The sequence below is a fragment of the Aegilops tauschii genome, chromosome 2, assembly GCF_002575655.3.
Source record: "Aegilops tauschii subsp. strangulata cultivar AL8/78 chromosome 2, Aet v6.0, whole genome shotgun sequence".
NCBI lineage: Eukaryota > Viridiplantae > Streptophyta > Magnoliopsida > Poales > Poaceae > Aegilops > Aegilops tauschii.
Window position 1 is genome coordinate 577,958,298 of NC_053036.3, and position 20,211 is coordinate 577,978,508.

Consider the following 20,211-nt stretch of genomic DNA (forward strand, 5'->3'; position numbering starts at 1 on the left):
AGTCTACCTTAGACCTCTTCAGAGCCAAGCTCGGGGAGGAGGAGAGGAGGAAGAGACGGCTCCCATAGGGTTGACTGTATTGTTGGATTCCTCATCGATGGGTTTGGCATGGATGAGGCAAACGAGTAATTCCACCTAACCCAAGCTGCAAGGGTGCACCACCTCGCGGCAGAAGCGTAGATCCGCAATCTCGGCCTCTTGGTTGAGAAGCAGGCCATTCTTGAGTCGCTCGAGTCCGAGCGAGTGGTGGTGGCAAATCATGTGTTACCTACCTCCGCAACATCAAGCGCAACGGCTTTTCACGGATGATGACGACGACGATGAGACGCCCTCGAGTCGGCCTACCGCCAATGTCCACGAGGTCGGTGTTTTTGGCAAGGAAGTCGTCAACATCCCCGATGACAACGAGTAGGGGTACATTAGTTTTCCTTTCAAATATATCCTGTTTTTATCTATGTTTTATGGAGTTGTAATATCATATCTAAGTTTGATGGAATTATCTGGAAATGATAGCTTGCAAATAGGGGGCTTGGTTGTGCAAACGGACAAATGCGGGTATTGCCCGATCCAACTGTAGATCTCGACGTGATCATGAGCATAACGGGTCATCTAGTTTTCAGGTTCACGGGTTAAAATGTAACCACCACACAAGTCTATGGATCCTTTGAGATAAGTTACAGAACTAATCAATTGATGATGCGCCAAAACGTTCTCACCGTCCAAGTTTATGGATCCCCAATGCAGTTACATCACTATATTGATATTTCAAATCATCATACTTTGTCATGGGAACTATTACACTAGTAGAAAAGGGGGCTTTTGTCCCGGTTGGTAAGGGCCTTTAGTCCCGGTTTTTGAACCGGGACTAAAGGGTCGTTACTAATGCCTCCCCACGTTTTTTACCACAGTTGACCACAGTTTGACCAGATTTGACCAAAATTCAAAAAAACTGAAATAATTATTTAGTAACACTAATATTCTAGAATAATTAGTTTTACCATTGTTTGACCACAGTTTGACCACAATTTGAAATTTTTTGAATTTTTTTGCCTCTCCAGATCTTAAAAGCCCCGTATCTTTTTTTCTGTTAGGTTTTTGAGGATTTTGAAAATATTTGACCCCGTTAAATTCGGATGTAACTTTTCGAGTAGATGATTTTTCATATAAAAAACTTTTTCATCCGAGTTCGTATGCAAAAGTTATGCCCATTTTAAGAAATTCCAGAGAGATTTTGCAAATAAAGTCAAAATTCATATTTGTTAATTTTCCCAACAACTAGACCACATATCACATGAGAAACTTATTTTATTTTATTTTTTTGACATTTCCATCATTTTCTTTTGTTTTTTCTAAAACTGAAAAGGCGGTCCACGCGGGGGGGGGGGGGGGGGGGGGGGGGGGGTAGAGTTTGAAAATGGGCCCTTTAGTACCGGTTCGTGCCATGAACCGGTACTAATGCCTCAAAGCCCATTAGTACCGGTTGGTGGCACCAACCGGGACTAAAGGTCACCCTTTAGTCTCGGTTCGTGGCACCAACCGGGACTAAAGGGCCCAGGTGAACCGGGACTAATGCCTTAGCCGCACGAACCGGGACCAATGCTCACATTAGTCCCGGTTCATGACTGAACCGGGACTAATGTGAAAATTGCCCTGTGACGAAAGCCCTGTTTTCTACTAGTGTTATATGACGTTGCAAGTGCATTTTCGCTTGCTACTATGCTAGTTCAGGCTAAGAGTATGTATTTTAACAACTAGACTAGTGCAGAAATTTACATATGTTAACTTTATTTAAAGGAAAACTCTAGTACTCTACCAACCTCAAACAATATAGGATTTATATATAAGAAATTTTAGAATCTCCACTTCTTGCTTGGATTACTTCCTCTGGATGGTTACTTTTTCCACGGTGTTCTTCTGCAAATCTAGCATGGGGCAACTTGCAATGAGGTGTTGGAACCCGTCGGTCACCACGACTGCATCCATGGCTTCCCGCGACGACGACATAAACTTTAAGCATGCTTCCTTGAGCTGGTCACGGTAGTGGTGAGTTGCTAGTGCCAATGTACTCGTGACTGTGCTCGCGTTGATGTTTTCGCACAACCTCTTTGCGCACATCACCTTCAACCTGTCCAGCCCGTACCTGTCCGCGGCGACTAGCAAATGCTGCATCGTGGCTGTATCGTAATTGTCTTCGCCACATGGTGGCAGTGAATCCGTGTAGACGTAGTGAAGAAGCATCTCGAGGATGGCCGGCTCCATGTCAACAACCTTGATGCAACGGATGTCCTTCTGCGCCATCAGGCCAAAGAGTTGAGCTTCGAAAACCGGAGACTGCGCGACCAGGATGAACTTGTGCGCTCTGAACTCCCTGTCCCCCACGAGGAGCGTGATGTCGGTGCCTGTCCCGTTCTTGAGGGCGCGGTGGAGGCGGCCGGGCAGCTCCGGCGGAGGGTCCACGATAAGATTGCTCTTGCACTCCGAGGGTGGTTCTTTGATCACAGCGAGCACACACCTTATCGTTAGGAGACATGACGATCTCAGCTTCGATTTCTCGACAAAGTCGGAGAAGCCCCAGGTTTCCTTCTCACCGAAGATGAATCCAGGTATCTGCCTGGTTGCATGTACGTTGCCTTGATCGTCGAGCATGGTTAAGGTGAAGCTTGTCCTCACCCCGCCCTTGGCCTGGCTGAGATAACTCAAGTAGACTGACGCGTAGCCGGCTACTTTCGCTCCGTCCGGGTAGAACATGATGCTCCAATCGTAGCCGCCGACCCTGAACGCACTGGAGATTACGCAGTTTCGGATGCACATGCCATCGAGCAGCGGGTAGTTGATCACCACGAAATCGTGTGTCGCGCCGTCCACAACGCACCTCGACGACGTCCGGATGCCTTGGCCGTGATCAGCTGCGGCGGCCGCGCGCGTTGTGAGCCATGGCGGACGAGAACGCGGCGGCTATACGTACGTGTTCCCGGCCAATATCGATCGACGATCTCCAGTCCAGCACGCACGGGTATTCCTTTTCTGATGTATATATCATCGGCGGTTCTCGTATGATTCTAGGTGTGGTGCGCCGTACGGGTGCTGGACTTGGCACCTCCCCGGAGTTTTACTGTTATACGATTGCTTCCATGTTTCTTGATTTATTAAAACTGCAGCTTCAGCGTGGAGAACCTATCACCGATCGGTGGAACAGCGGATGGGTTTGTCCTTACTTGAAATACAGTTCGGCGAGTTTCTTCAGGGTCTGGGTCACGCTCGTGAACGGGTCGAACGCGACCGACGGCTTGAGCTTCAGGTCCGGGAACTGATTCGTCCGGGCCTCGTCCATCCCGGGCATAGACACATTTTGAACTATATAAAAGGTTCCCATCAAAAATTGATGGACCAGTGCATTACATTTTTAAGTCGATGGACTAAAATGTTTCCACCAAACAAATCGATGGACCCTAATTCGGGATGGATTGGTGTGGTTCCTCCCAGGACATCAGAATATCGTACTAAGCGAAATAATCTATAGAATCAAAATAGAATTAGTTCCGTCAACTGCCCCTACGGGGCCTGCCGACGTGAGCGAAGGTCTTTCTCCTCCTTTTTGATAGAGTAAAATTCCAAAAGAATCAATTTTCCCTTCTAAGCTTCCTATTTTTCGCCATTTTCTCTTTCTTTTTTCTTCCAGCCCCCCGGCCCCTCTTTGATAAGGAAAGTTTTCATTTCTAAAATAAAAAATGACAAATATGATTCGATGGCTCTTCTCTACTAACCACAAATAATGAAGAAGGGGTAGAATTACTGAATGAATACGAGTTGTGGCTAATACCTGAGGCATAAAAGATACATTTTCTACGGGATCCCGAAAACACTGGCCAAATCAAGGATTTGGGGTTGATTGCAAAAGAGATCTGAATAGAAAGATAGATCCATCCATCTGTCTAGATATCGTCATATACATCTAGAAAGTCGTATGCTTTGGAAGAAGCTTGTACAGTTTGGGCTCAATCAAGTAGTAGCGCTGGCACGTCACTCGGTGGCAATTTCTCCTTAGGCACCCCCGGGAAGAGATCCAGTGGAGACAGCTGATTCATTTAGTTCTTCAATTAACTCAAAGTTCTTTCTTTTTCTTTAAAGAATTCCGCCTTCCTTAAAATATCTTAAACAATTCTTTTTCTTTTTGAAGAAGAAGAAATGGAAATGCTACCTACTTGCCTACTCGGATTACTGAAGGCAACCTATTTGAAATTGAAGAAAAGAGACTTTAGGCAAGTGGTTCTGGTAGCTCAGCTGGTCAATAGAACCTGGCTGGATCCGGGCTGGGATAGTGGCGGGGGGGGGGGGGGCTTTACCCTGGTAGTCCCGTATTGACCCACAAGTATAGGGGATCAATTGTAGCTATTTTCGATAAGTAAGAGTGTTGAACCCAATGAGGAGCAGAAGGAAATGACAAGTGATTTTCAGCAAGGTAATGTCTGCAAGCACAGAAATTATAAGTAGCAGAGTAGTTTGATAGCAAGATAATTTGTAACGAGCAAGTAATGATAGTAGTAATAAAGGTGCAGCAAGGTAGCCCAATCCTTTTGAGGCAAAGGACAGGCCAAAACGGTCTCTTATAATAAGCAAAACGTTCTTGAGGGTACACGGGAATTTCATCTAGTCACTTTCACCATGTTGATTCAATTTGTGTTCGCTACTTTGATAATTTGATATGTGGGTGGACCAGTGCTTAGGTGTTGTTCTTACTTGAACAAACCTCCTATTTATGATTAACCGTCTCGCAAGCATCCGCAACTACGAGAAAATATTAAGAATAAATTCTAACCATAGCATTAAACTTTTGGATCCAATCGGTCCCTTACGGAATAGCGCATAAACTAGGGTTTAAGCTTCTGTCACTCTCACAACCTATCATCTAATAACTACTCCACAATGCATTCCCCTAGGCCCAAATATGGTGAAGTGTCATGTAGTCGACGTTCACATGACACCACAAAGGGAATCACAACATACATACTATCAAAATATCAAACACATATCAAGTTCACATGATTACTTGCAACATGATTTCTTTCGTGACCTCAAGAACAAAAGTAACTACTCACAAATGATAATCATGCTCAAGATCACATGGTATTAAATAGCATATTCGATCTGAACATATAATCTTCCATCAAATAAACCATATAATAATCAACTACAAGATGTAATTAACACTACTAGTCACCCACAAACACTATAGTTTCGGTAACAAGATTGAACACAAGAGATAAACTAGGGTTTGAGATGAGTTGGTGTTGTTGAAGATGTTGATGGAGATTGCCCTCCCCAAGATGAGAGAGTTGTTGGTGATGATGATGACAATGATTTCCCCCTCCGGGAGGGAAGTTCCCCCGGCGGAATCGCTTCGCCGGAGGGTAAAAGTACTCCTGCCCAAGTTCCGCCTCGAGACGGCGGTGCTCCCTCCCGAAAGTCCTCTCCTTGTTTTTTTCTAGGTCAAAATGACCTATATACCAAAAGATGGGCACCGGAGGTGGGCCTGGGTGAGCACAACCCACCAGGGCGCGCCTGGGCTGCCTGGCGCGCCCAGGTGGGTTGTGTCCACTTGGTGGGCCCCTCTGGTAGTTTGCTCCAATATTCTTCAAATATTCCATAAAAATTCTCCGTGAAGTTTCAGCTTGTTTGGAGTTCTGCGGAATAGGTAGGCTGACGCAGCTTTTTTAGGTCCAGATTTCCAGCTACCAGAATTCTCCCACTTTGTGTGTACCTTGCATATTATTAGAGAAAAGGCATTAAAATTACTCCAAAAAGCATTATTATTGATAAAAACATCATAATTAACAGTAGGAAAATATGATGCAAAATGGATGTATCATCCCGCTGGCAAAACGGGATGAAGAATGTGCAAATCTGGGGACATAATAGGGGATTTGTTTCATCATAGGGGTGATCCAGAGAGCACTAGTCTAAGCCTATTGTTCTAAATAAATATATCTTGCAACGTTCATTCAATTTTGGATCATGTCAACGAGCATTCGCCTCAGCTATGGTACCAAATCTGCTATCATTTCTGAGAAGTTTCATTCCAGTCCCCGACTTCTTCTTGTATGACTTATTCTTACTTAAATTCAATAATATTAATCTAATATGCCCATTGGTGTTATCGGGCCTACGGTAAATGCTGGGTAGCCAAGTGCGGAGAGGGTAACTGCTGAAAGCATATAAGTAGTAAGCCCACCCCAAGATCTCTAGAAAAAGCAAGACAAAGTGAAACGAGAAAGTTTTCTTTATATAAGAATTACATCTACATACACCATATCTAAATAGAATGGAAATCCAAAAGAAAGGGAGTTGGGATTCCATTGGATGAATCTTTAAAGAAGATGCAGCACAGAGGAAACAAAGGCTAAACTAAGCGCTTTTGTTTGAACAAAAAAGATTCTTGTTTCACTCAGGAAATGAGAGAAGTTCTGGATAAATTGACAATGCTGAAGGCCTCGCATATTTTTTTACAGTAGCAAGATCAGAATAACTTACTCCATTAAGTTTGTCTTTTATTTGATTCTAAATTCCAAACCCCAAGTTTGTCTATAAAGAGCTAATCTAATTGTATTTTTTTTCTAGAATGAAATTCTTATGTGGAATACTTATGTACTCGCTCAGAATGATTCTTCTCTAGAGTAATCAATTGAAAGTAGATGAACTTAATTGGTTGGGAAAGTAAGACTTGAGGATGGAAGGGAGGAAGGAACCAATAAGCCACCGTCAGTGTACCAGTCATTGGGACAGGTGCCGTGTGTTCGGTCTACCTGCATTTAGTACGACCCAGATGCAAAGATGTTGACTTTTCTTAAAGGTTAGGCCAAATGATTCTAAGCTTGAGGACCCATTTTATCCGGGCCAAAATGCTGGAGTTTCAGAATTTACTCTACTTCTTACTGACTTTCACCGAATATATCCTATGTTCTTAACACATTGACGTTGGCGGCTAAGCTTTCTTTCTAATGGTAAGCCGGGGATCTAATAGTCCACTTCAACCTATCAAACTTGACCTCGATATAGGTTGCTTTTTGATGACTAATTAATAGAATAGACGGTATCTATTATTTTTTACCTCCTCTACCTAGATCTCCTAAGGAGGGAGAGAAGACGGTTCTCCGGGACAGAAGACATCTCTCACTCGTACATATATGGATGGGTTTTCTACCTCAGAAAGGGATGAAACTGAGCAGCAGAGATTGCTAAAATAGCAAAGGGGATCCAGATTATTTCAGAACTCCAACTGAATGATGCTATACTCGAATCTGATTCTACTGTAGCTCGACAAGGACCTGTGAAAATGTTGATATCTCGAATCCCTATCTTATTAAAATGGGGTAGCTTTACTGAAGTACTGCAAGAAAAGTATGGAAAAAAGCATAGGAAGAGATGAAACACTATCATCTCCACTTGACCCTTCTAGCATAATCACTTACACCCTACTTGCCTACAATGTTATGTATCGAGAAAGGACACTTTTTTTTTAGTTCATTGTCTCCCAGAAGCGCGTGATAAATGCCACCGAAGCCTAAGACTGCGGGGGGCAAAGATAGGTTTGCAAACCAGATTAGGATCCACCCCAGCGTCAAGAAATTGGTTAATTGGTAAAGATACATGAATTTGGTGCCCCGCCCAAGAAAGAGACCCAAGTCCTAATAATCCCCCTAAGTGTTGATTCAACATGGATTCTACATCTTGAAACCAGGCCAATTTGGGAGCGGCTTTGTGATGGAATCATCCGGGCAGAAACGGGGAAGAACCTCTTCTGTCGTAGAGGCCATTGTGCTTTTTCAACTTTCGTAATAGATCTGCAATGACTTCTTTATTTCTTTATGTGCAAAAAATCCGCTCTTGTTGTATTAGGAATTGAAAGTAAGTCAACTCCTTCCTCTTAGAGCAACTTGTCGCAGGTGCCTCAAAGTCTTGAAGAAATTGCTGTAAATCTTCAATTGAACTTATGTGGAGGTTTCCTCGACCTAGTCGCGTAAGAGCCCCCTTCTTTTTCTAGTTAGTTGAAAGAAAAGCATTGGTGTTCTATGTTGTTGAAAGCTAGATCAACATGAGGTGTGTGATGCATAGCTAAAAAAAGCCAGTGCAATTACCACCATATTAAATATTTAATAAATTGATCATGTGTCGTCATGAAAAAAATATGGAAAACACTTGCTCCCCCAAAAATATTACTATTATGTTGTCCACGCATTTGCACGGGGCTATGGTAGTTAAAGCTAAGAGTAATGTTAACAATAAGACCAGCGTAAAAATTAGCACCTGCTAATTATAAAAGAAGAGTGCAATGCTCTACCAACCTCATGCAAGAGGTGATTTATAAAGAAATTAAAATCTTGTCCCTGAAACCATGGCTTCCTCTTGATGGGTAATTTTTGCCCGAGACTCTTAGGCAACTCCAGCATGGGGCAACTTGCCATTAGGTGTTGGAACCCGTCGGTGTTCATGACTGCAACCATGGCTTCCCGCGATGACAATAAAAACTCCAAGCAGGCATTCTTGAGCCGCTCGCAGGAGTGCTGATTTGCTAGCGCCAATGTACTCATGATGGTGTCCTCGTCGATGCTTTTGCACAACCTCCCTTCAAACATCACCTTCAACCTGTCCAGCCCGTACCGGACCGCGGCGACTAGCAAATGCTGTAGTGTGGCTGCATCGTAATCACCGTCACTGCACGATTGCAGTGAATCTGTGTAGACGCAGTGAAGAAGCATCTCGAAGATGGTCGGCTCCATGTCAACAATCTCCATGCACGGTGTGTCCTTATCCATCATCGGACCGAAGAACTGAGTGTCGAAAACCGGGGACTGCGCGGCAAGCATGAACCTGTGTGCGCTGAACTCCGTGCCGCCCACGAGGAGCGTGACGTCGGCGCCCTTCCCATCCTTGAGGGCGCGGTGGAGGCGTCCGGGCAGCTTCGGCGGAGGCTCCACAATAAGATTGCTCTTGCACTCCGAGGGTGGTTCTTTGATCATAGCGAGCACGCACCTTATCGTGAGGAGGCGAGGTGACGACGATTTCAGCTTTGATATCTCCATGAATTTTCCAATGCCCCAGGTATCATTTTCTTCCCCTGGAGAAAAGGTGGCCCCCCGATAACTGCCCAGTTGCTTGTACGTTGCCTTGATCGTCCAGCATGCTTAAGGTGAAGCTTGTCATCACCATGTCCTTGACCGGGCTGAGATAACACAAGAAGGCTGACGTGTGGCCGGCAGCGTCCTTCCTGTCTCCGTTCGGGTAGAACCTTGTTGGAGCTGTACAGCAACAATGTGCTGCGCAAATTCACTGACATGGCAAATATGCACACTACACGGCCCCCTCCACTTGTGATGAACTTTGAGGACAGCTTCAACCAACAAGTAAGCAGCGGAATAACACAAACAACATGCACATGTGACACATGATTTAACATGGAAAAACCTCCTCAACTTGAGGAGTAAAAAACACGGTTGTGGACCGACCGGTCCACGCAACTTCACTATGAGAATGATGAGTACAAAGTCTGCTCTAGAACCTCTAGAGAGATTTACAACACACTCTCCACGTTGCCAACTGGCAACAGCAACAACAACCACAAGAAGCAAGATTTCAGCAAAGCAGAGTTTACACAGCTTTTGTACCAGTGTTTTGCAAACTGCTCTTAAACCGCTGAACCAAACAGCACCAAATTTGGCAGACAAGTAGACACACGAGTTCTTGAGATCCCCTCAAAATTTTAGCTCAATCCGACATCGTTCGCCTACCCAAACTGTTCGTCTCCCAAAACTGCAGCAGTCAGAGCTGACAAAACCACTTTCAAATCTAATGCTCCACTGACCCAATCCTCAAACCAGCTAACTAGATCGAAGTACTCAAAGTAAGGAACGAGCTCACCAAGTTTGGGGTCGATCCAAGCACGTTTGAGCCTCGAACCACCAGCTTGAACACTATCTAGTCAGATGCAGCAAATCTGGACAGAACCTCTGCTTCTTCTTCTTCCTCTCTCTCAGGTTGTGGTTTCTCTTGTGTGTTCTCTCTCACACTCTCACGAATGGCAGCCACCACCATCAGGGGTGGAGTGGTTAGGGTTTTCTCCTTGCTTCACTTCTCTTGGAAGCACTCTCAACTGTTGGATGCAGCAAAGATCAACGGCTGACATGTGTTGGACTTATGGGCTGATGTTGGGCTGCCAACACACCTCCATGTGGAGGGACTTAGCCCAACAAACTCCCCCTCCCGACATCATGGAGGGTCTCACTGCCTTCCGGAAGCCATGCCAGCGAGCCAGCGGCATACTTCAAGTTTCTTCCTTGTCACCACTTTAGTCAACATATCAGCCCCATTGTCATCGGTGTGAACCTTCTCAAGTTGCATTTGCTTGGAATACAACACATCTCGAATCCAATGATATCAGACTTCTATATGCTTAGACCTTGAATGAAAACTTGCATTCTTACTCAAGTGGATAGCACTTTGGTTGTCACAAAACAACACATACTTGTCTTCCTTAAAACCCAGCCCACAAGCCAACTATTTTAGCCACAATAGCTCTTTGCTCGCCTCTGTTACCGCAATGAATTCAACTTCAGTTTATTCAGTGCCACACACTTCTGCAGCCTGCTTTGCCATGGCACCGCTCCCCCTGCATAGGTAACCAAGTAACCTGAAGTAGACTTCCTTCTGTCAACATCTCCAGCCATGTTAGAATCTGAAAAAGCAATCAGCTTGGCTTCACCACCACCAAAGCAAAGTTTCAGATTTGTGCTGCCCCGGGGATATCTCAAAATCCACTTCACGGCTTCCCAATGAGGTCTTCCTAGATTAGACATAAATCTGCTCACAGCACTAACTGCATGAGCAATGTCAGGCCTTGTACACACCATAGCATACATCAAACTCCCAACCGCTGAAGCATAAGGAACATGACGCATTTCCTTTTTCTGCTCATCAGTGGTAGGACCTTGCTTTCTGCTCAACTTGAAATGGGCTACTAGTGGATAACTCACAACTTTAGCATTTTCCATCCTGAACTTCTGAAGTACCTTCTCAATATACTTCTCTTGAGACAAGTACAACTTGTTGCAATTTCTGTCTCGCTCAATTCTCATTCCGAGAATGTTCTTTGCTGGACCTAAGTCTTTCATAGCAAAACATTTGCTCAACTCCTTCTTCAACTTAGCAATCCTAGAGACATTCTTGCCAACAATCAGGATATCATCAACATAGAGCAATAATATGATGAAATCATCACCTGAGAACCTCTGAATAAAAACACAATGGTCTGAGCTACACTTCTTGTAGCCTTGCTCCCCCATGACAGTTTCAAACTTCATGTACCATTGTCTTGGTGCTTGTTTCAGGCCATAGAGACTTTTCTTCAGCTTGCACACATAGTCTTCTTTGCCTTTCACAATAAACCCCTCAGGTTGCTCCATGTATATTTCTTCCTCCAACTCACCATGAAGGAATGCAGTCTTCACATCCATTTGCTCAACCTCCAAGTTAAGACTTGCTGCCATGCCAAGGGTTACTCTTATGGATGTCATCTTCACAACCGGAGAAAAGATCTCATCATAGTCAATGCCTTTTCTCTGCCCGAATCCTTTTACAACTAGACTGGCCTTGTACCTTCAATGTGATGTGTGCTCTTCTTGCTTGATTCTGTAGACCCACTTGTTCTTCAAAATTTTCTTGCCCTTGGGAAACTTCACCAACTCATAAGTATGATTCTTATGCAAGGAATCCATCTCTTCTTACATAGCACTTTTCCACTCCTTCTTGTGCTCATCTTCCATTGCATCTGCAAAGCATTCAGGTTCTGAACCGTCAGATAATAACACCACGTATTGATCTGAGGGATACCTGCTGGAAGGAATTCGACCCCTGTTGGATCTTCTGAGTTGAGCAGCTGGTAGACTTTCTGGTGCTGGTGCTTCCTGCTGATCCGGATCATCAACTTCAGCATCATACTCTTGATGCTGCTGGGAAGCATCTTCTTCTTCACCTGCACCACCATGTACATCATCTTGTACATCTTCTGCATCTACTTCAACTTGCACAGGAGCTGGAGCTGCAGGAACTGGGTCAGAATCAATCATGTCTTGCTGCTGCTGAGGAGGAACCTGCCCCTTTGTCTTCATAATATCCTCAATTGTTTGGTCTTCAACAAACACAACATCATGACTTCTCACAACTTTCCTTGCTATAGGGTCAAACAACTTGTAGCCAAACTCATCACCACCATAGCCAAGAAAGATACATTGTCGTGTCTTCGAATCAAGCTTTGACCTTTCATCTAGAGGAATATGAACAAAGGCCTTGCACCCAAAAACCTTCAGGTGGTCATATGAGACGTCCTTGTCACACCAGACCCTATTAGGAACATCTCCCTGCAAAGGATAACTTGGTGAGAGATTAATAAGATAAACTGCAGTCATCAAAGCCTCACCCCAAAAGTGTTTACGTAGCTTTGCACTTGACAACAAGCATCTAACTCTCTCCACAATTGTCCTGTTCATCCTCTTAGCAAGACCATTCAGCTGTGGTGTCTTCGAGGGAGTAAATTGATGCCTAATACCTTGCTCCTTGCAATATGCATCAAATGGCCCAATGTAATCTCCTCCATTATCAGTGTGAATGCACTTGATCTTCTTCTCAGTTTCTCTCTCAACTGAGGCTTGGAATTGCTTGAATACACCTAGTACTTGATCTTTGGTTCTCAAAGTGAAGGCCCGAACTTTCTTGGAAAAGTCATCAATAAAGGTCACAAAGTACTTAGCACCACCAAGAGATCTTACCGATATTTTGCAAACATCGGAATGAATCAAGTCCAGCTTCTCAGGCTTCTTGTGAGGAGGTAGAGTTTTGAAGGAAACTCGGTGTTGCTTCCCTGCTAGACAATCTGAACATTTCTTGATGTGAACTCCTTTCACACCCTTCAACAATTTTTTCTTCACTAGCACTGTCATCCCCTTCTCACTCATGTGCCGAAGTCTCTTGTGCCATAGAGCACAATGATCATCCTTCTCTAGTGCATTGACAGAAGCACTAAAGAGCTTAGCATGAACATGATACAACACTGAGACCATTTTACCTCTTGCAACAATCATGTTGCCTTTGGTGAGCTTGTACTGCCCTTTTTCAAAACTGCTCAAGTAATCATCTCCATCAAGCAAACCAACTGAGATAATATTGAGACGAAGTGCCTCAACATGCCTCACAGATTTGAGGACTAACCTTGTACCATTTGCGGTCTCCAAATGCACATCTCCTTTTCCAATGATGGCTGCTCTATCATTGTTCCCCATCTTCACAACACCAAAATCACCTGATATATAGTTAGTGAAGAGCTCTCTGCAAGATGTAGCATGAATGGTAGCACCTTTGTCCGGTATCCAAATCATCTCGTCACCATCCACAAGGTTGACGGTTTCATCAGAAACAACAGTGATCTTCTCCTCAACAGTGGAATCAAATCTGCCCTCATTTTCTTCATGCATAACAAGCATGATGTCCTCTTCTACTGCAGTAACTCGGTTGCCCTCTGTGTCACTATCACTGTCAACTAGCTTCTGATCTTGCTTCTTCTTTTTCTTTTTGTCTTTCTTCCACTTGTCACATTGCCACTTAATGTGGCCCTTCTGATGGCAGTGATGGCACTCATAATCAGCATACTTACTTTTAGATTTGCTCCTACCTCTTTCTGCCCCTTTACCTGGACCTCTACTCTTGCTTCTCACCCTGGACTGAGTGACCAACACCTCTAAATGTGAGGAAGAACTAGCTTCAGCCACCTTTCTGGACTCTTCATTTAGTACCCTGGTTTTCACAAGATTCCAAGTGACAACTCCATTAGGTGCTGAATTGCAAACCGTGACCTTAAAGGTCTCCCAGTTGTCCGGTAATGAGCCTAGCAGCAGCAAAGCTCTCACTTCATCTTCAAATGTTATTCGCATTGAAGAAAGCTGATTTATAATGCCTTGAAATGTATTCACATGATCTGCAATTAGAATGCCCTCTTTGTACCTCAAGCACATCAATTGTTTGATCAAGAACATCTTGTTTTTACCTTCTTTTCGGGCAAACAACTCTTCCAATTTCTGCCATAAGGTGCGTGCATGTGTCTCATCAATGATATGGTTCAAAACATTGTCATTGACCCATTGCCGAATAAACCCACAAGCTTGGCGATGAAGTACCTTCCACTGACCTTCGTCAATGCCCTCCGGCATCTCAGTGGAGAACACAGGCTTCCAGTATTCTTTCACATACTCCCTCCATTCCCTTATACAAGGCCACAAACTCATATTACAGGTACTAAGATAAAATTTAATGACTGCTTTGCAAGTCAACTTTTCTTTTCATTAAGCGAGATCATTAATACACCATAAGCATGCAACGAATAAATGGAAAGGAAGTGGCTGAGTGTCATTATGACTACATGCATGTAAGTATTAAAAAGTTGCTAGTACAACAAAAAATTATTAATTTTTGCATCGATTACTGTGGGTGGCCTTGTATTGATGCAAAATGTATTTTTGATTGTGGCCTTGTATAAGGGAATGGAGGGATTACAACAAGTCCTCCATCTTGCCCTTCCATGCTTGATAATTTGTACCATTCAAAGATATCATCCTGCTGGTATTCACTTCCATCTTTCAGCACAAGAAATTCAGCAATTTGTACAAGCAAACCAAGGCTCTGATACCACTTTGCTAGGGCTGGACAGCAATAATACTCTGCACAAATTCACCGACACGACAAATATGCACACTACACAGCCCCCTCCACTTATGATGAACTTTGATGACAACTTCAACCAACAAGTAGCAGCGGAATAACACAAACAACATGCACATGTGACACAGGATTTAACGTGAAAAAACCTCCTCAACTTAAGGAATAAAAAAAACACGACTGTGGACCGACCGGTCCACGCAACTTCACTATGAGAATGATGAGTACAAAGTCTGCTCTAGAACCTTTAGAGAGATTTACAACACACTCTCCACGTTGCCAACCGGCAACAACAACAATAACCACAAGAAGCAAGATTTCAGCAAAGCAGAGTTTACACGGCTTCTGTACCCTTCAGTGTTTTGCAAACTGCTCTTAAACCACTGAACCAAACAACACCAAATTTGGCAGATAAGTAGACACACGAGTTCTTGCGATCCCCACAAAATTTCAGCTCAATCCGACATCGTTTGCCTACCCAAACTGTTCGTCTCTCAAAACTACTCTGTTCTGAAACTGCAGCAGTCAGAGCTAACAAAACCACTCTCAAATCTGATGCTTCACTGACCCAATCTTCAAACCAGCTAACCAGATCGAAGTACTCAAAGTAAGGAACGAGCACACCAAGTTTGGGGTCGATCCAAGCACGTTTGAGCCTCTAACCACCAGCTTGAACACTGTCTAGTCAGATACAACAAATCTGGGCAGAACTTCTACTTCTTTTTCTTCTTCCTCTCTCTCAAGTTGTGACCACCAGCAGAGGTGGAGTGACTAGGGTTTTCTCCTTGCTTCACTTCTCTTGAAAGCACTCTCAACCGTTGGATGCAGCGAAAATCAACGGTTGACATGTGTTAAACTTATGGGCTAATGTTGGGCTGCCAACACACCTCCATGTGGAGGGACTTAGCCCAACAAACCTGACGTTCCAGTCGTAGCCGCCGACAGTGAACGTGCTCGAGCTAATGTACGTTCCGACGCCCATGCCCTCGAGCAGCGGGTAGTTGGTCACCTCAAAATCGTGTGTCGCGCCCTCCGTGACGCACCTCGACGACGTCCGGATGCCTTCGCCGTGATCAACTGCGGCGGCCGCGTTGTGAGCCATGGCGAACGAGGCTAGGTGTTCCCGGCCAGTATCGAATCGATCGACGATCTCTCCTCCGCCAGTCACGGGATGTTACCTGGTGTTCCTTCTTCCTTGTCTGATATATATCATTGGGATTCATGTATGATCCCAGCTAGGTGTGCCGTAGCCTTCTCCAATTGCGTTCCCGGCGCACCTAGCTGTCCGACTTCTACTCCAGTTAGTACTACCATCGCCTCCTTGGGTACGTACGCCCTTGCTGTTGCGCTCCGACTTGGGCACCTTCTCCGAGTTTTAGCTTCCATGTACGTTTGCTGCATGATTTTTCATGGTTTCTCGACGGACTGAAGCCACTGAAGGGATCTACTTATATTTATCAAAGTGCAGCTTCGGCGTAGAGAAGCAAACACCGATCAGTGGAACGGCGGATGAGTTTGTGTTTACTTGAAATACACTTCGGCGAGCTTCTTCAGGGTCTGGGTCACGCTCGTGAACGGGTCGAACGCGACCGACGACTTGAGCTTCAGGTCCGGGAACTGGTTCGTCAGGGCCTGGTCCATCCCGGGCATGGACATCATCTCCGCAAGCTGGTCCGAGGACACCTCGCAGTCCTGCGGCGTGTCCTTGATCTTGCTCGGGTCGTAGCCGAAGCCGGCGGCGTATGACTTGTACTTCTCGATGAACTCCGGTCCAGGGTTTGGTGTTCTTGAGTATATCTGGTTCAGTGTCAGACATATTATTTTCAGATCACGAGTGCATCAGATAGTTAGGTGACTTCAGCAACACAAAGTACTAAACTCTAGAATCTACATTAAGATGGCTATATGTTCCCGAGATGGTTAGACATGAGTAGTTTATAGCACGAAGAAATTCAGTTCCCCACCTGAATAAAGCTGGTGTCCTTTGCTCCAGAAACGACGGCGTAATTGTCGTAGTCAGTCGCGAGGACATCATAGGGTAGCTTGGGTATGAAGGGGAGTGTTGGGAAGCGCAGAAAGCATTTGCTGCTGATCATCTCCTCCCTCTCGAGATCAGTCTCGGCACCAGCCATGTCCTCTTGAGACAGGCATTGCACCTTCCCCCGGATACCGGTGATGTATCCGTCAGGTGAACCATGGACACAGAATGTCTCCACCTTGATTGCGCCCGCCTTCTCATCAAATGTATACACTCCCTGCAGCAGCAGCAAGTTTCCGATCATATGATGCAAATAGCTTGCTTACGATAATTCAGTTGAGAAATATATTTTCAGACATATATTCTGTCTTCCTAAACCAGAAAAAATTCAGATTATTCAGTATGAGGCTGCTGTGATTGCAGTACCTGAGTACAATGGCAGTCCTCTTGTCCCTGACCAGCGAACCCGCGTTTGAGCGATGCCACCTCGAACCACCTACCGGAGTAGCGAACAGGATCGAAGTTCTTGGCGGTCATGCCCTTGGTCATCATCATCATCCCATCATCGGAAGGGCCGTCGAACTTCAGAGGGACCGCGCCTTTGTCGATGGCGGCCACCACCGCAACCTGGCACAAGCTGGGCCGGGCAAAGGTGTCTGCAGGAACAGCCTGGTCAACAAGAAGAGCGCATCGATACCATGTCGCGGGTCTCAACTGGCAACCTTACTAACTATCTCTGTTTTTTTTCCTGACTCTGAATAGCAGTTTTCTTGCTGAAATGGACAGTTTGGCAATGGCAAAGCAGATTTGCTCTCCGAGTTGTCTTTCTGAACTAGCTTAACTGGATCTGATGATAAGTTGGTATACGCAGGTAGTACCTGACTAGGTGGAGAGATGAAGAGGAGAGACGCAGCAAGACAAGAGAGGACATGCTTGGATATCCCACTGTTCCTGACCGGCGCTCTCTCTTCCGCGGAGCATCTGAAATTCATGCGCGCGGCAGGGCCACATTTTCTCCTGCCAAGAAGCAGCATCGTATAGGAAGCATACAGGTTTGTTAGGAACCGAAATCCGCGACCAATCCGACGGCTGTTAAAACTTTTCTATGTGTGTATCATTTGCTGAATGTGAAATTCGTAGTATCATGTACAGACTACAGAATGCAGCAACACCAATCCAAAATCCAAAAAGCAGCACACATTGCAGCGACCGCAACCCCGCCCTGATCTGGTCGCGGCGGATCCATTCATCCAGCAGTTAAAGCGAAGAAGCTAAGCGAAAGGAGCTCGCGCTGCTGCTACTGGTGGCCGGCGGTAGTACCTGGACGGGCGGGCAGGGCGCGAGGCCGGGAACGGGAAGGAGGGGGAACCCAGAAGCGGCAGGAGGGCCATGGCTCCGGGCGTCGGCGTCGGCGTCGGGTTGTCGACGGAGGGGGACGTTTTGTTGGGGTTCCTGGCTTCGCGGTGGATTTCCTTTTTCCAACCATCCCATGATGTGGGCAGGTGGCGTTGGCAGCTTTGCTCGGGGAAGACGGACGGTGGACGGACGGTACGGGTCCGCCGGGGGAGCGTCGTCATCCGGTGCCGCCCAATCGGCAGCCCCCACGTCCGCTCCAACGCCGGGCCCTCTCCGTGTGTGTATCGAGCTCAGTAAGTGGCCCATCGAGTTAGATGGACTCGCTACGTAGCTCCAACGTGTCTCAGTTCTTTTTCCCTTTTTGTCTCAAAAAAAAGTTCTTTTTCCCTTTTCTCGAAAAAAAGTTCTTTTTTCCAGGGTAGGCATACCATATAGCTTCGTAGAGGGCAGAATTGCACCCCAAAAAACAACCGAATCAATAACTCCCGAACGCCCGTATTTTAGGATTTGGGACCCAACTTCCTATGGACCATTGGATCAAATCACGAATCTTGAAGCATGTCTGACCAGCCACGTCATTGTTTTTTTCGTTCGGAAAAGCAGCAGGTCGTCCCGAACGTCTCATCCCTCTACAGCCGCACTACTCCTCACCCCACCCACCCCACTCACAAGCAAACCACCCACCGCTTTCCCCTCCATGGACGCGCACCGGCCCTGGCGACGCGCCTCCAAACCACCCCCGGCAATGCGGCCCGCACCCCAGCACGGCGACACGCCTCCAGATCGCGCCTCCCCCGCATCAAGCCCAGCGCCGGCACAGGGGGCGGTGCCCGCAGTGCTCGGTGAGGCAGACCTGCACCAGGGGGCGGCGGCCGCAGTGCTCGGTGAGGCAGACCTGCACCAGGGGGCGGCGGCCGCAGTGCTCGGTGAGGCAGACCTGCACCAGGGGGTGGCGGGCCCAGAGCTGGGGGAGATGGAGGAGGGAGAGAGGAATGGAAGGGGAAGGAGAAAAGGAAACGCGCGAGGCTCCACCGGCGTCCCCCGCTGGATCCTGCTCCTCCGCATCAAGCCCAGCGCCGGCACAGGGGGCGGCGGCCGCAGTGCTCGGTGAGGCGGACCTGCACCGGGGCCGGCGGGCGTGGTGTTCGGCGAGGAGGGCCCAAAGCTGGGGGAGATGGAGGGAGAGAGGAATGGAAGGGGGAGGAGAAGAGGCACCACGCGAGGCTCCACCGGCGTGGCCCGCTGGATCCTGCTCCTCCGCATCAAGCCCAGCGCCGGCACAGGGGGCGGCGGCCGCGGTGCTCGGTGAGGTGGACCTACATCGGGGCCGGCGGGCGTGGTGTTCGGCGAGGAGGGCCCAAAGATGGGGGAGATGGAGGAAGAGAGGAATGATGGGGGAGGAGAAGAGGCACCACACGAGGCTCCATCGGCGTCCCCCGCTGGATCCTGCTCCTCGGCATCAAGCCCAGCGTCGACACAGGGGGCGGCGGCCGCGGTGCTCGGTGAGGCGGACCTGCACCGGGGCCAGCGGGCGTGGTGTTCGGCGAGGAGGGCCCAAAGCTGGGGGAGATGGAGGAGGGAGAGAGGAATGGAGGGGGAGGAGAAGAAGCACCACGCGAGGCTCCACCGGCGTCCCCCGCCGTGTCGCCCCACGTCTTCTGTCGCTTTCATCTCCGGCAAGGTGAGCTCAGGGGAGGCGAGGCGGACCTAGACAGGGGGCACCGCTGACTGGGTGACGGCGCTCCACTCAAAGGCTCGGAAGGGCTGCGCCAGAGACAGGGCTTCGGCCACGACGCCCGTGCTCGCCTCCTGGACATCGCCAGGCGCCTCGGTCCCCTTCGATCCGATCCTGCGTGCCGCCATACACCATTGTTGCTATCGGTGAGCATCCCCAATCCATCATTCAGTGACATATTGTTGTGATTCTTCTTATCTCTGTAGGTTGCCGTTGTGTATGCGTAATGAACAGAGCCATTTTTGAACAAAGAGTTGATATATATGCGTCATTGATTTGGGCAGCATGTTAAGAGAAAAATAATTCTAAGTTGCTATCAGAAAAGTTGCCATGGCAATTTTGTAGAGTGGAAAATATTTCTGAGTTGTTATCAGAAAGTTGACATGGC

The 20,211-nt window shown here is 46.9% G+C and overlaps 3 protein-coding genes across 3 annotated transcripts; all 3 read right to left on the minus strand.

Moving 5' to 3' along the window:
* Nucleotides 1–1,875: 1,875 nt before the first annotated feature.
* LOC109750910 (BTB/POZ and MATH domain-containing protein 1-like) lies at nucleotides 1,876–3,331 on the minus strand. Its single transcript, XM_073507429.1, has 3 exons — nucleotides 3,257–3,331; nucleotides 2,610–2,955; nucleotides 1,876–2,441 (listed from the first exon to the last, which is right to left on the minus strand). The coding sequence occupies exons 1-3, from the start codon at nucleotides 3,329–3,331 to the stop codon at nucleotides 1,876–1,878; spliced, it is 987 nt and encodes a 328-aa protein (XP_073363530.1).
* Nucleotides 3,332–8,252: 4,921 nt separating this feature from the next.
* LOC109750909 (BTB/POZ and MATH domain-containing protein 2-like) lies at nucleotides 8,253–16,147 on the minus strand. Its single transcript, XM_020309829.2, has 4 exons — nucleotides 15,672–16,147; nucleotides 9,135–9,283; nucleotides 8,340–8,950; nucleotides 8,253–8,258 (listed from the first exon to the last, which is right to left on the minus strand). Exons 1-4 carry the CDS (start codon nucleotides 15,854–15,856, stop codon nucleotides 8,253–8,255), a joined length of 951 nt encoding a protein of 316 aa, XP_020165418.2. The 5' UTR covers nucleotides 15,857–16,147.
* A 33-nt stretch (nucleotides 16,148–16,180) lies between these two features.
* On the minus strand, nucleotides 16,181–18,313 carry LOC109750926 (chloroplastic lipocalin). Its single transcript, XM_020309849.3, has 5 exons — nucleotides 18,053–18,313; nucleotides 17,611–17,749; nucleotides 17,159–17,401; nucleotides 16,719–17,009; nucleotides 16,181–16,551 (listed from the first exon to the last, which is right to left on the minus strand). Exons 1-5 carry the CDS (start codon nucleotides 18,307–18,309, stop codon nucleotides 16,276–16,278), a joined length of 1,206 nt encoding a protein of 401 aa, XP_020165438.2. The 5' UTR covers nucleotides 18,310–18,313; the 3' UTR covers nucleotides 16,181–16,275.
* Between the last annotated feature and the right edge of the window lie 1,898 nt (nucleotides 18,314–20,211).